General features: G+C 45.8%; 1 protein-coding gene across 2 annotated transcripts; it reads left to right on the forward strand.

The window, feature by feature from the left end:
• The first annotated feature begins 534 nt into the window (after window positions 1-534).
• LOC311325918 (uncharacterized protein) lies at window positions 535-9602 on the forward strand. Of its 2 annotated transcripts, XR_014631026.1 has the most exons (7): window positions 535-700; window positions 1332-1786; window positions 2043-2207; window positions 2488-2612; window positions 2942-8012; window positions 8139-8603; window positions 8768-9602. XR_014631026.1 is itself a non-coding variant. In XM_084458735.1 (6 exons), exons 2-6 carry the CDS (start codon window positions 1340-1342, stop codon window positions 8148-8150), a joined length of 5820 nt encoding a protein of 1939 aa, XP_084314861.1. In that variant the 5' UTR covers window positions 535-700; window positions 1332-1339; the 3' UTR covers window positions 8151-9602. The 2 variants fall into 2 exon arrangements, 1 of the variants encoding a protein (XP_084314861.1); XM_084458735.1 differs by having other exon boundaries at window positions 8139-9602.
• Window positions 9603-15471: the final 5869 nt, after the last annotated feature.

Consider the following 15471-nt stretch of genomic DNA (forward strand, 5'->3'; position numbering starts at 1 on the left):
TCTCAAGTCTATTCCAGTGTTGTTGTGGAGCTCTGGATCTGTCATTGAGTCACACTTATCGGTTGGCATTACAATCAGTTAAAAAAAAAGGTTAAGAAACTTCGTAGTGGTGAATGAATATTTTTATTTTCATTTTGTGTTTGTTTTTTCATTTTGATTTATTGTGTGTTATCTTTGGTGTTTTGTTGTGTGTTCCTATTGGATAATTTTCAAGTACAATTCCTTTGTAATTGTTGGTTATGCTGAAAATCCAATAAACAAAGTAAAAAAAAAAAAAAGAAAAAAGAAACTTTGTAGTGTAACTGAAAAGCTTCATACTGAACTGTCGCGACCAGAAACCAAGTTTATTTTAGATAAGGAGAGAAGAACAGTAGATTAGGGGTCTAGGGGGCAGGAAGGCCTCTCTGTTGGATCAGTGCGGAGTGCGCGAGGCGGAGCAAGTTTGACGACAGTTTCGGATCTCCAACATTCTACGCTCGAGCCTCTCCAACATTCTAAACGGTCGCCTCAGGCATGACATCAAACTGGTTCTGACTTCAAACTGGTTCTCCAGGGCTGAGGTGATAAAACCGAGACACAGAAAGATCTTTTTCTTGAGAAGTCCTGTCAGTTCTAGGAATACGACTGTGGAAAATGAATGAGTGCGTCGAGGATAACCAGATGGTTGGATTAAGTTGAAGGGATATTGTTGCGCTGTGAGGTGAGTTCCCTAACTTCTCAAAACAAGGGTTAGGTTATAGGAAAGTTCATCTAAACAGCTGATATCGATTTTATTTGTTCGTTTCTATAGGCAGACTTTTGTTGTAGTAGTCCATAGTTGTAGTTTTCTCTCAGCTATGACAATTCATGCCAACTCAAATCTGTTTCCATATTTGGCATTAAAATATTTCCTTGTTGTTCAGTAGCCTTCGTGACTCATTGTAGGCTGTTGGAATATCTTCTATCTATCTTATTATCTCTAGCATTGTATGGTTTCGTAATCTTTTTCATTTCCATAGACTTATGAATCACTGTGTCGCATCAGTGAAATATGAACTTGCATAAAGTGACTGTTTCGCCAGGGGGAGACCACACCCTTCTCTGCCTGGCCTGTGGCAACCTTTCCGTGTTTTTGGGTGATAGGTAACTCAGGGACAAATGTCATCAACTTGTCACCGACAACTAAAGTTTCTCCTGACTGTTGGTCTAACATTGACGTTTGGGCCTGACTAGATTCCCAATAGGCAGGCCTACACAAGGATAATGTATGCATTAGTGGTCAATGGACATTAAATGACTACCTAGTTACATGACTGGATAGGGCCTAATGTCTGTCCGTTATGTCTTCTCAGATATCACGATGGCGCGGCGCTCTCAATGCTCTTCAGCCGGGGATGACCCCCTGGACCCTAACTACCTGCCCCCCCACTACCGAGAGGAGTACCGCCTGGCTATTGATGCACTCGTAGAGGAGGACCTGGAGGGCTATTATGATTTTCTACAGAGTGCAGATGTGGTTGACTTCCTCTCCACACAAGAGATTGATTACATTAAGCACACAACACAGGAGCCGTACCAGAGCAGCACCCAACCTGAGCCACGGCACCTGGACCCCCGGGGCGACGGCTCTTCAGACACATACTGGCCCCTCCACTCGGACTTGGATGCCCCCGGCCTCGACCTTGGCTGGCCTCAGCACCATCGCTTCATAGGACCCACTGAGGTCACCACGCTGGTGAACCCCTCGGAGCCCAACATGCCCAGTATCAAAGAGCACGCTCGACGACTTATTAAGAATGCTCAACAAGTAGGTCTCATTTACTTCTAGGTGATTTTACACAACACATATTGCTGCTGTACTTTTTTTTTTTAGGACATTGTGTAATAACAAAGTAAATACAATGTTTCACTCTGATCTGATGATTGGTACTAGCCTCTCTACTTGACATGACATGTAGCACCGGGTTCAGTTGAAATATGATGTAATGTGTTGCATGTCTGAAACAACTCTTCATTTTATAGACAATAGTTTCTTAATGATGTGCTCTCTTGGTTGTTTGCAGGTGGTAGCTGTGGTAATGGACATGTTCACAGATGTTGACATCTTTGCTGATATCCTGGATGCTGCCAGGCGGAATGTTGCTGTCTATATCCTTCTGGACGAGCGTAACGTGCACCATTTCACTAACATGGTTTCCAGTTGTCGGGTCAATCTGATGCACATTCCGGTGAGTCTCGTATGTTTGGTGCGTCGCTGCCACCTAGAGAGTGGAGGTTGAATAACAATGTTTCCAGATGTGGGTTTAATGCCACAGTGCCCTCTCGCCTTATTGTCTATGATCTATTATTAATGTAAATAAATGAATATTGTTCCTACCTCATAGAGGGTCACTCCCTCAACGTCAATGAATCGAACTACCCATTCTTGTTCATTATCATTTGACTGATGCAGTGTTTTTGGAGACCTGAGCAAATTGTGTTGGAATAAATTGATTTTTTTTCTTGCAGTTTATGCGAGTGAGAACTGTGTCTGGCCTGACCTATTACTGTCGGTCGGGAAAGTCCTTCCAGGGCCAGATGATGGATCGGTTCCTGCTGACAGACTGCAGAGCCGTGCTCAGCGGAAACTACAGGTGAGGCGTCATGACCGCTGCTGTGAGGTGGAACACACCTACATTTACATACATCTCATTACATTACATTACAGTCATTTAGCAGAAGCTTTTATCCAAAGCGAGTAAAAATAATTGCATTTAACGTAGGAAAAGCCAATGTACTACTACTTGCCAGAACTCACCAGTGCATCTTCCCTCTAAATCAAGTGACTAAGAACATAATCTAGTTCTGAAGGCAATAATAAAAATACAATAGGTGCTACTACTTAAAACATTAGCCTATTATTACTGCATTACTATTTGCAGTACAATTAAATTCAGTCTTTTTTTCATTTGTCTTTTTGCAGCTTTATGTGGTCATTTGAAAAGCTCCACCGCTGCATAGCTCACCTCTTCCTTGGACAGCTTGTGACTACTTTTGATGAGGAGTTTCGGATCCTATTTGCCCAGTCCCAGCCATTGGTATTGGAAGTTGCTCTTGCTCCGAAGCCAATGTTCAGCAGCATGTCTGAAAGACAGTACAGCACCAATAGGATTATGGCACCAAAACAAGGAACCACTCCGCTGTTCAGGGATTCAAGAACATTCCTGGAACGGGCCAGACCCTCATTTGATGACCGCATGGATATGGACCACAGAAGGATGCCCCTTGGGAAGCACAACCTTATCCCCAGGTCACTGGACCAAGGCCAGTTGGAAATGTACAGTGACAAATACTCTGCCCAGCAGGTAAGAATGGATCCATCTCTCACTGAGCAAGGTCACCACATAATGCCCCCCAACACAATGGAGTCCGATGCCTTCAGGAGGCACAGCTTTGCAGAGAGTCTCCCAACACATCACTTTGCGCAGCAGCAGCACCAGCCCATGCAGAGGTTTGAGGCCCAGGGGAGGCAGGTGCACAGGGAACAGCAAAGGGACCACCCTCCCTACCAGAGGGCCGGACCAGACCCAGGCTATGGTGGCTATGAGTTCAGGGGCTGTGGGTATCAAACGATGGGTCAGTACTCAGAGGCTGAGTTCCCCCAAGATATGGAGCCTGACTCTTATGACCATGTACTCAATTATTTAGCATCAACCAGTGGAGTAGAGATGGACGATAACTCTGACAAAGTAGCTTCAGAGGAGGTCCCGTTTGATGCGAAAAGTGCTGGAGAGCCGTATGCCGGTCAGAACTCCCCAATACAGCGAAACTCACCTGAACCGAAGTCGTTCTTCCAGGCGCCAGGCAAAGATCACAGTAAGGACCTCAGCGTAAAGCAGGGCATGCGAGACTGGAGGATCAACTCTTACCTCAGTGCGTTAGATGACACAGGAGAGGAAGGTCTGTCAGGGGAACCTTGTGGAACCGAACCTTTTGAAGAGCCTCTCCAACCCCTCTTCAACCTCTCACAAGTAAAGCCATTAAGTGCAGTTCTGGCAGACAACAGGTTCCGTACTAAAGAACTCCCTAAGATTATAACAGTCCCCAGGATGAGTCATCTCCACTGTTACAATAGGCCAATTGTCCCAGAGCACGTTAAAAAACTGCCTGTTGACATTGTCACCATGGAAACAGAACCTAAAACAACACCAACAACGCCATCAGAATCATCGTCAACCACAGACGGGGACAAGACAGAGGAGGTGGAGGTTAAGGAGCCTAAAGTGGTCCAAAGGCAAGACTCATTCCGGAAGAGATACAACGCTGCAGTCCAGAGAAGTTCCAGGTTGAGATCCTCACTAATATTCAGCTCTCAACTAGAGCAGCATTTCTCACAGGAATCGGAAAATACCCCTGATGAGGGAACTACCAAGAACGAAGATGACCAGTCCAAATTATCTTTCACCTCACACCTGTTAGGCAAACATAGATCCATTGCTAGAGAACCTTTTGAATGGAGCCGTTATGTCAAATCTTTAACTGCTGATGACACGACTGCTGAGTCTTCCAATTCTGATGACTTAGTTCATGATACAGGTGTTAAGGAATTTCAAAAGAGTCTTCCAGTGGTCAAACACATACAGGAACAGCCAAGACCTGTTGAAGCAGAGCAAACTGAAGTTTCACCATCTGTTCACCCAGCCAAGCTATCTCAAGACGAGCAGCTGAAAACTATACAACCAACACACCAGCCATTGGTGAGCTATACACCCTATTTAGACATGAACGATCCAGATAATAGACTCATGTTTTTCAGAGAGTTAGCTGCCCAACGAAAAGCTGCCAAGGCTGAATTAGAGAAAAGTGCTGAAAAAGCTCTTAAGAAACCTGATCTTTCAGTGTCCCCAAGTGAGCCAAATATACCAGCCAATATACCGGCTACACCAACAGATGCAGGCAGCACACCTGCAACAGCACTACCTTCACAGGAGGTTAAGAGCAACGTGAGCATCCCAACATCACATCTTAATGTCAAAGAACAGGCATCCAGCCGTGAGGAGCTGGATCTTAATCCTCCCAGAAAAGACCGTGCAGTTGAGCCCCTCCTCAGGTGTTATGTCTCTAGTCATGGGGAAGCAGGTTCTGGCTCAACTGATGCTGAGAAGATTGAACTGAAGAAAAGCCAAAGTGAGAAAGCCAAAATGAACAAAGATCCTGCCACCTCTGGCATGGCCTCAGAGGACTGTTCACTGACAGGCTTGAGGGAGTCAGATTTATCTAAGTCCACCCTTAATAGGACAGCTGAACTGGAGTATAGCACACCTAGCTGCAGTGAAACAAGCTCACCAACCAACGTTGTCCCCTCAGAAACATCACCCTCGTCCCCTCATAATCTATCAACTCAGAAACCAAGTCCAGCAAGCCCTGCTACAAAGAAACCCAGCTCATCTCATCCACTGACATCTTCTGCTGCTTTATTATCTCCAACTCCAAAGGACTCAAGTTCTGATACCAAGGGGTCAAGCGTAGGCCTTAACCCTGCATTGAATCCCAGTTCATCAATCCCCATTTCAAATGATGAGTTAACACCCTCTAAACCTGCAGCATTAATATGCAACACCCCTACTATATCTTCCACCCCTACTATGTCTTCCACCCCTACTATGTCTTCCACCCCTACTATGTCTTCCACCCCAACTATGTCTTCCACCCCAACTATGTCTTCCACCACAACTATGTCTTCCACCCCAACTATGTCTTCCACCCCAACTATGTCTTCCACCCCAACTATGTCTTCCACCCCAACTTTGTCTTCCACCCCAACTATGTCTTCCACCCCAACTATGTCTTCCACCCCTACTATGTCTTCCACCCCAACTATGTCTTCCACCCCAACTATGTCTCCCACCCCAACTATATCTTCCACCCCAACTATGTCTTCCACCCCAACTATGTCCTCCACCCCAACTATGTCTTCCACCCCTACTATGTCTTCCACCCCTACTATGTCTTCCACCCCAACTATGTCTTCCACCCCAACTATGTCTTCCACCCCAACTATATCTTCCATCCCAACTATGTCTTCCACCCCAACTATGTCCTCCACCCCAACTATGTCTTCCACCCCTACTATGTCTTCCACCCCTACTATGTCCTCCACCCCAACTATGTCTTCCACCCCAACTATGTCTTCCACCCCATCAGGATCCAGTTCTTCTTCTTACCCAAGTCCCTCAGAAGCACCTGCCTCCCCGACTCCTGTTCCATCAGCAACCATCTCCTCACCTCAGCCTGGTCCATCAGAATCACTCTTATCTCCTCTGACCATTTTGCCAGAACTTAATTCTTTTAAAGCTGTTCCATCAGAATCTGTCTCCACCAGTCCTACCGTCCCAATCCAATCCAGTCTATCCGCTGGCCAAAAAGAGTTAGCTTCCCCATCCAAGCCAGAAAAAATTAAAGCCAACAAATCTCACAGCCCCATTCTAACCAAATCACCATTGAGGACCAACAGTGGAGAATCCAGCCCTCCTAAACCTGCTTCAGATGAGTTCATATTCTCTCTCCAGCCACCCCAAACAGAGTCAACCTCTCCACCGCCCGCCCCGGTGGGGTCAGAAACCAGCTCCTCTCTTCAGCCCATTCAGTCAGAATCTGTCACTTCTCCTGTTTTGTCAGAACTTAGCTCTTGTAAAACTGCTCCATCAGAACCGAGTCCCATAACCTCTACCGTCACACAGCAATCCAAGTCCAATGAATCTCACAGCCCCTCTCCCACCAGTTTGCCAACTAAGATCAAGAGAGGAGAATCTATCACCGGTGAACCTGGCCAAGTTGAGTCTGTTTTGTCTTACAAGCCTCCCCAAACTGAGTCCAGCTCTTCTTCACAGCCCATCCCGATGGAGTCCTCCTCTTCAAACCTCTCGCTTTCATCATCAAATGATGTCACAGATGAATCTAATATATTCCCTAGCCCCTGTCAAAAAGATAGAAGCTCTCCTCTGAACCCTATAACAACAGAATCATGCTCTTCCCCAAAGCTCGGTCCAGATCAATCTGTCCTCTTAGATGAGCCAGAAAAAGACAAACCCATTACTTTTCCCAACTTCTCTCCAGAGCCGTCCTCAACGAAACCCCTTCCTTCTCCTGATCGTACTACAGAGTCTGGATACCCTCCCAAGACAGATCCGCCTCGCCTCACTGCAGAAGAACCATGCACTTCCCCTGTCTCTGGCACAGATAGTGTCTCACTTGTGCCTCCCAAGAGTGACCAAACAGAGGTCGTCCGCATCTCTCCCTACCCTAGCCCACCCTCAGACCAATCCAGCTCCCTTCCCGAGCCCACCTCAACAGAATCACCTGAATCTCTCAGCCCCAAGTCAACAGTACTCTGTTCTCCATCTATGCAGACCATCGTTGAGTCTACCTCATCAGTCCTTACAGAGTGCAACTCAAGAAGGGATTCTTCAGCTGAATCCAGTACCTCAGAGCCAACTGTCTCTGTTGAAAAAAGTAACGAGGGAACGCCAGCCGACGTTAGTAAGGAGTCAAAAACAAAAAGTTCTGTCTTAAATGGTGAGAGCAAAGCAGAGGAGGTCGAGGCAAAGACGGCTAATAAAGCACCAGAGGAATCTGGCTGCCATGGATCACAGAGTGATGAGACAAAAGTGAGTAGCAGTACTATGGCCCCACCAGAGAGTTCACCAGCTCAGGTCGTCCCATCGTCACCTCAGCCTAAGAACCCAAAAGCAAGCCAGTCCCGCTACGCTTCCTCTACTGCTAAAGTACTTTCAAGTAGCAACCTCAGAGATGATACGAAGCTCCTGCTAGGCCAGATATCTGCAAACAGCCAGAGCAGAACAGAGCTTGTCAAAGAGTCTTCTGTCACTGACGATGCCAAAGAAGACGGGGCTCAGAGGGGCGAGAGTGAGGAGGGAGACGCTCTGGAGCGCTCGAAGTCGAAACACCGGGGCAGGACCCCTGAAGAGCGGGAGAACCTGCTCCAGAAGATCCAGAGCATGCGGAAGGAGAGGAGAGTCTACAGCCGCTTTGAGGTGGGACCAGTGTGTCATTCATGTGTCCATATCAATTGAACAAAAAAGTGATTGTTTATACTTGTATGTCTGCTTGCCTTCAATTGTCAACTCATGCCTTGATTTTCTTTCTGTTTAATGTGATAGATGGCGCCTTAACAAGTGATGAAAATGAAGAGGAGATATCACAGAGAAAGATGGTCACGGATTAAAAAGTATGACTATCGATGTCTAAGGATTTTTAAATAATAGTGACATAGTAGACACTTGGGCAACTGGATTAAGTCCAGGCTGGAGAGGAGAAGTCCAGCTGGAGAGCAGAGGACCAGGATGGAGAGGGGAGATCCAGGATGGAGAGGAGAAGTCCAGCTGGAGAGGAGAGGACCAGGATGGAGAGGAGAAGTCCAGCTGGAGAGGAGAGGTCCAGGATGGAGAGGAGAGGTCCAGGATGGAGAGGAGAGGTCCAGGATGGAGAGGAGAGGTCCAGGATGGAGAGAAGAGGTCCAGCTGGAGAGGAGAGGTCCAGGATGGAGAGGAGAGGTCCAGGATGGAGAGAAGAGGTCCGGCTGGAGAGGAGAGGTGGAGAGGAGAGGTCCAGGATGGAGAGGAGAGGTCCAGGATGGAGAGAAGAGGTCCAGCTGGAGAGGAGAGGTGGTGAGGAGAGGTCCAGGATGGAGAGGAGAGGTCCAGGATGGAGAGGAGAGGTCCAGCTGGAGAGGAGAGGTGGTGAGGAGAGGACCAGGATGGAGAGGAGAGGTCCAGGATGGAGAGGGGAGGTCCAGGCTTTGTCATGCCAATGGTCCTTGCACATCATGGGACTCAAACAGCCATTCCCATTCATCTGAATGAACAACAACCACTGAGTTATAAAACATGCATTATTACTGACTAGATGGATCAAGTGAATGTATTATGAGTTAATACTCTGTGCGGGTGCAGATCAGGTGGTGGGTTTGTGTAATACCAACAACAGCCATCACAGTGTGACATCACAATTCATTTTGATTTGAACAATTGCTCATGCATCAGCTTATATATACTGTACATGTTGTACCAGCAAACAACTCTGATGTTTACAAATTAATATCACGAGTGCCATGTATTAAACCAAAGACTTCTGCATGAGAATACTCATGTATTACTCATGATAATTATGCACAGTAAATTGATCTCTGTACATGAGTAAACATACTGGGCTACTGTGATTTTAAAAAGAAGTGATTTGCTTTTCTACAACTTGTCACTCTGGTATTTCGTATCTACTTATCTCTGCCAACAGCAATGTGCTGAACATGTTATAATCCTGCCCTCAGTTCTCAGCTCACTGCCTAGTTGTACTGATGTGTATTTTAAACCTTATTGTTTCAGGATGAATATGTTTTAAAGAAGCGTTTGCACAAAAGGTTGCACAAACAAACTATCACTCTTAAGTACAATTTGCATGAATTGTAGTCAACTGTTTCAACGATTATGTATGTCCATATTTCTAATGTGCATTTCTGTTCGTGTTGTAGTTGTAGTGCAAGTGCACACATGTTCAAGCTGTCTTCAGAATCAACTGGCACAGATGTCTTGACTGAATCTATGTGCATTCCCATGTCAATATGTTTATCATGCTCACTGTATGCTCAGTATTTTCTGCTTTAAGCAAAATAAAAACATACATATAAAATAAAAACAACATAAAAACTGTTTCTTTAGCGGGGTGGGTGGGGGGGGGCTTAATTGGAGCAGAATTAATCCCCTTAAAATACATTGATTGAACAATATAGCCATTTAATGCAAGTCTCAGACATTATTTAGTAAAATAACAATACTGTACACTTAATAATTGGATGAACGTCCAAAGTTTTTAATTGTACTAATTGAGACATGTTTGCTTTTCAGCTTTGCAACTTTCTGTGAATGTTTTTTTGCTAAAGCATTCTGATCTCGGGAGCTCTCATGGAGGTGAGTCTGGCCTATGGGAGGCCAGGGTTATAGTCACATGGGCTGGTGGTTGTATTACTCACTACTACAGCCAGGGGGCACTGAAGGAAACCACTTTCGACCGAGAAGGACAGATGAGGCTCAAACACCCTCTTACCAAGCCAGAACCAGGACACCTATGCAGAGCAAGCCCCCAGGATCAGCTTGGCGCATTGAAGCCACCATGGGCTTTCAGGCCAAGCCCGGTATTGCAAGGCACGTCACGGCATGCGGCCCAAGAACCTTATTTCCCATGTTAGTGGATGATGATAGATAGGGCTAGAAAAGGAAAACAAAATTTTTCTCGGTATCATTCAGCATCAGAGACCAATCTAATCAATATAAACTTTTAATTCAATGGGGTTTTGTTTGTTTTTGAAGCCACCAATACCTGTAACGAGCCCATTTGAAACATGTGCTGTGCACGAGCCTCGGGACGCTGGTCGCGCGTTCGTGAGTCCTGCGAGCTCGGCGGGAAACACGTCACCATAGGAAGACCCGCCCTACTCTGCCTCTGATTGGATAGGAAGTCATGTAATGACGTCGGCTAACATGCTAAGCTTTTAGCAATGAAGCTGCTACGATGATGCTAATCATAGATATGAACGTATGTCTATGATGCAAATGATCATGACATGTGGTTACTTTAGGACATCGTTGGAAAAGATCTAGAGGGTAAGTGGGTCAATGTTGAATAACTTAGCTAACATTATCTAATGTTACATTTCTTTATATTAACATCAACTATATTGATAGGCTAGGGAGCTATGCTAACGGTAGCTAATGCTAACGGCTTAGGGTTAACGTTAGTTAATGCTAACGTTACGTTCGGAGGTCTGATGTATTTCAATTTTAACATAATGTTGAGCATGATCAATGTGACATTGTTCATACATTGATTACAGTCTGTAATCTTGTCTGGCATTATTTAGCTATAGTGGGCTGATGCTACTATAGCATTTGCCACATTATACATCAAATTAATCAAGCATAGTTAGTGTTATTACCTGAAGGCATTATTACCATTGCAAGTAAGCATGCCATGTATATGCCATGCCTGGAAATCAAATTAATAGTGTAATTCTTCCCCATCATAGCTCATTGTACACTGATATAATCATTCTCCTTGCCTTTGCTAATACTCATCTCTTTTATCAAACTTTGTGCTAGGAAAGAAATCTGGCTGTGATTCGTCGCTAGTGCTCATCCAGGCTGTTGTCATCTCCCGCCTGGACTCCTGCAACTCCCTACTTGCTGTCATCCTGCAGCGTTGGCCATCAGACTCCTGGAGAAAGCTGCTGCTGACCTGGTGTTCAACAGCCCCATGCTCTTCCACAAAACTTCCCTACTCCGTTCTCAGCACTGGCTCCCTGCGCTGTCCCATCCAGTTTAGGACTGTGGTGCAAGTCTACAGGGCAAATGAACAGCTCCCTCCGACCTCCAGGCTGTGGTCAAGCTCTGCTGCCTTGAGGTGATTTGTTCCCCAGTTGCTCCAAGCCCCCCTACGGCAGATTGTAACGGCCATGGCTCTTTTCTGTCCTGGCCTCACAGTGGTGGAATGAACTGTGCACTGATGTCAGAACAGAGCCAATAATACACACTGTTCATAGTGAGCCTAGTTATTATTGATTAACTTGTACTGTTTCCTCTCTCCTTGTCAGTCATTAAAATATGTTCAGTGTTTCACAATACTGATGTATAACATTTCATTATTTTGTCTCAGACCATTTCTGAAACAATCAGTGTCAGTATACATTTCCCTCCAATGTTATTGCTTGCCTATTTTTAACCATTTAACTACCAGACTGTACAAACGAATTGCACACCTATAGTATTTTCTAGGTATAGCCTACTTCTCCACTTTCTCTTATTGTTGGTATGAAATGGCAGTCAAACTATGCAATGATGTTCAACACTATTTCCACCCAAATTCCCAACAAATGTGGCCACCACACTGTTCAGGACATTCACAGGTCTTGCTTTCAGGGATCGGTAAAAGAAAGGGACATGGTTCCTCCATAATGTGCTAAGGCTCTGCTTAGATCAAAGGCTTGGTCATCAGAAAATATCACAAAGACAGTGATCACAAAACAATTAAAAACATGTCACCAGTGTATGCCTTAACCCTAGTCAAATTTCTAGTATGTGTGAACCATATACATGGCAGTAAACAGATCTTGAGTCATACAAACTGGAGGATGCTTGACCCATACAAACTACTTTAACTCAATTTCAATAAACAACTTAAAATATGGCAGACAGAAGAGCTGAGCAGACTTGGTAGATGACTGGATGATCTTACAGAGAACCAAGGGAAATTGACTGGTATTAATGCTAAGAGTAATGAGGGATGAGGTGCAGCTGGGCAGAGCGGAGACAGGTGGCAGGTGATGCAGGAGATGGGAAGGTGAGTAGGCAACAACCAAGCATGAACAGGAACTGGACCACTGGCTCCCCTTGACTGTCCAACCCATCCATCAGCGCCAGCAGAGTGGACACGATAGAGCCAAAGAGAGAAAGACAAATGCAACGCAAGGTTAGTTTAGTTCCAATCGCCCATGTGCAACATCAATCAAGTCCACACTGGATCACCCTGTATAGGCAGGCACACTCAATTGCAAACACACTAGATATCACCCTGAGTCGGCACACTGGTACATGGGCGCATAGTTTAAGCTGGGCTAGACAGGCATGTTATCCTCTCCCGTGAGTGCAAGTTAACAATTGCTTCGTCAGACTAGTTGCCCTGACGGAAATGAAGCTCCGCTCCCCAGACTGCCCGACTGGCTCTGCTTTCTTAGTCCACCCCTCAGCAATCAAGTCCAGCCGAGGGTGATCAGAGTCTCTGTCAGCATCCGCAGTTCAGGTGCACCCCATTAGTCTTTCATTAGTGACACTGCAGCTTCACTACAGTACCACTGCTCGCTAGAACTCATAAGTGCATCTCCTTTCTAAACAAGCGTCTAAGAGCTTAACCTGTTGCTAAAGACAAAGTACAAGAACAAATAAAATAGGTGTTAAAAGGAAGGGTCCAGGGCACATCTTGAACAGGTGAATTTTCAGCATGCGGCGAAAGATGGGCAGCGACTCTGCTGTACTGACATCAGTGGACAGTTCCCACCACTGTGAGGCCAGGACAGAAAAAAGCCATGGCCACGCCAATCTGCCGTAGGGGGGCTTGGAGCAACTGGGGAACCAATCACCTCAAGGCAGCAGAGCTTGACCACAGCCTGGAGGTCGGAGGGAGCTGTTCATTTGCCCTGTAGGCTTGCACAACAGTCCTAAACTGGATGGGACAGCGCAGGGAGCCAGTGCAGAGAACGGAGTAGGGAAGTTATGTGGAAGAGCATGGGGCCGTTGAACACCAGGTCAGCAGCAGCTTTCTCCAGGAGTCTGATGGCCAACGTTGCAGGATGACAGCAAGTAGGGAGTTGCAGGAGTCCAGGCGGGAGATGACAACAGCCTGGATGAGCACTAGCGCCGAATCACAGCCAGATTTCTTTCCTAGCACAAAGTTTGATAAAAGAGATGAGTATTAGCAAAGGCAAGGAGAATGATTATATCAGTGTACAATGAGCTATGATGGGGAAAAATTACACTATTAATTTGATTTCCAGGCATGGCATATACATGGCATGCTTACTTGCAATGGTAATAATGCCTTCAGGTAATAACACTAACTATGCTTGATTAATTTGATGTATAATGTGGCAAATGCTATAGTAGCATCAGCCCATTATAGCTAAATAATGCCAGACAAGATTACAGACTGTAATCAATGTATGAACAATGTCACATTGATCATGCTCAACATTATGTTAAAATTGAAATACATGAGACCTCCGAACGTAACGTTAGCATTAACTAACGTTAACCCTAAGCCGTTAGCATTAGCTACCGTTAGCATAGCTAGCCTATCAATATAGTTGATGTTAATATAAAGAAATGTAACATTAGATAATGTTAGCTAAGTTATTCAACATTGACCCACTTACCCTCTAGATCTTTTCCAACGATGTCCTAAAGTAACCACATGTCATGATCATTTGCATCATAGACATACGTTCATATCTATGATTAGCATCATCATAGCAGCTTCATTGCTAAAAGCTTAGCATGTTAGCCGACGTCATTACATGACTTCCTATCCAATCAGAGGCAGAGTAGGGCGGGTCTTCCTATGGTGACGTGTTTCCCGCCGAGCTCGCAGGACTCACGAACGCGCGACCAGCGTCCCGAGGCTCGTGCACAGCACATGTTTCAAATGGCTCGATACAGGTATTGGTGGCTTCAAAAACAAACAAAACCCCATTGAATTAAAAGTTTATATTGATTAGATTGGTCTCTGATGCTGAATGATACCGAGAAAAATTTTGTTTTCCTTTTCTAGCCCTATCTATCATCATCCACTAACATGGGAAATAAGGTTCTTGGGCCGCATGCCGTGAGGTGACTTGCAATACCGGGCTTTGGCCACTACGTCAAATGGCTTCATGCGCCGGTGAGCAACTTTCATTGAAATGAATAGGCAGCCATTTTCAATGCCGTCTCCAGTTATATTATACCTCCATGATGCAGAGCCTGCAACTGGAGATGCTAGTGGACATCGTCCAGCAGCTAATCTTTGTACCTGAGACTGCTTCCACCAAGCTGAGGCTGGATTTGGACGCTGAGTTTGGACTGGGGTGTGTGGGGAGGGGAGTGCACCTAACCGCCCCCTGCTGGCTGCAACCTGAGGGGGGCGCCAAAGAGCCACCCAAACATGGACATCTATTCACCTCCATTCATGGACTTTGGCTCAGGAGCGAAAAATTCCCCCCATTCATTGTCAATTGTTCACCCACCCATTCACCTACCCATTCACCACCCATTATCCATTCACCACCCATTATCCATTCACCACCCATTCATCTATCCATTCACCACCCATTCACCACCCATTATCCATTCACCTACCCATTCACCACCCATTATCCATTCACCACCCATTCACCTCTATTCATTTTTGAGACTTTGGCTCAGGAGTGGGACAACAGAGAAACTCGTGTGGATTTAAATGAAACGTTTAAACATTAAATTGATTGATTTGATATTCCAGAGGGAAGCAAAAAAAACAGTTTCACCCGGGGGCCAGAAAAGTGAGCTGTAAAAATTCTCTCTCATCTCTCAACGAGACGATCGAGCAAGCTAAGAACCATCCTTACCAGAGGATACCTGCCATGTCCTCTGAGGAGTCAGAAATGTGCTGTAACATCTAATCATGCTGCCTTGTGCTAGAAGACCCTGTGAGTCAGAGATCTGATGTCTGTCTGTGTGCGTGGCTGTCTGTGTGCGTGGCTGTCTGTGTGCGTGGCTGTCTGTGTGCGTGTGCTGTCTGTGTGCGTGGCTGTCTGTGTGCGTGGCTGTCTGTGTGCGTGGCTGTCTGTGTGCGTGGCTGTCTGTGTGCGTGTGCTGGAGAGGCCCAGGGAGAAGGGGTCACTCTTGAGTGCTTCAGCTGGTAGAGTTATGTTCA

Source organism: Borostomias antarcticus, assembly GCF_949987555.1.
Source record: "Borostomias antarcticus genome assembly, chromosome: 2".
NCBI lineage: Eukaryota > Metazoa > Chordata > Actinopteri > Stomiiformes > Stomiidae > Borostomias > Borostomias antarcticus.

What these genes read in the sequence shown, in the direction of transcription:
- LOC311325918 (XM_084458735.1), top strand. Translation starts at nt 1,340, where the DNA reads ATGGCGCGGCGCTCTCAATGCTCTTCAGCCGGGGATGACCCCCTGGAC. An exon ending in TTATTAAGAATGCTCAACAA is followed by an intron (nt 1,787 to 2,042) that starts GTAGGTCTCATT and finishes GGTTGTTTGCAG; the next exon opens with GTGGTAGCTGTGGTAATGGA. An exon ending in TCAATCTGATGCACATTCCG is followed by an intron (nt 2,208 to 2,487) that starts GTGAGTCTCGTA and finishes TTTTTCTTGCAG; the next exon opens with TTTATGCGAGTGAGAACTGT.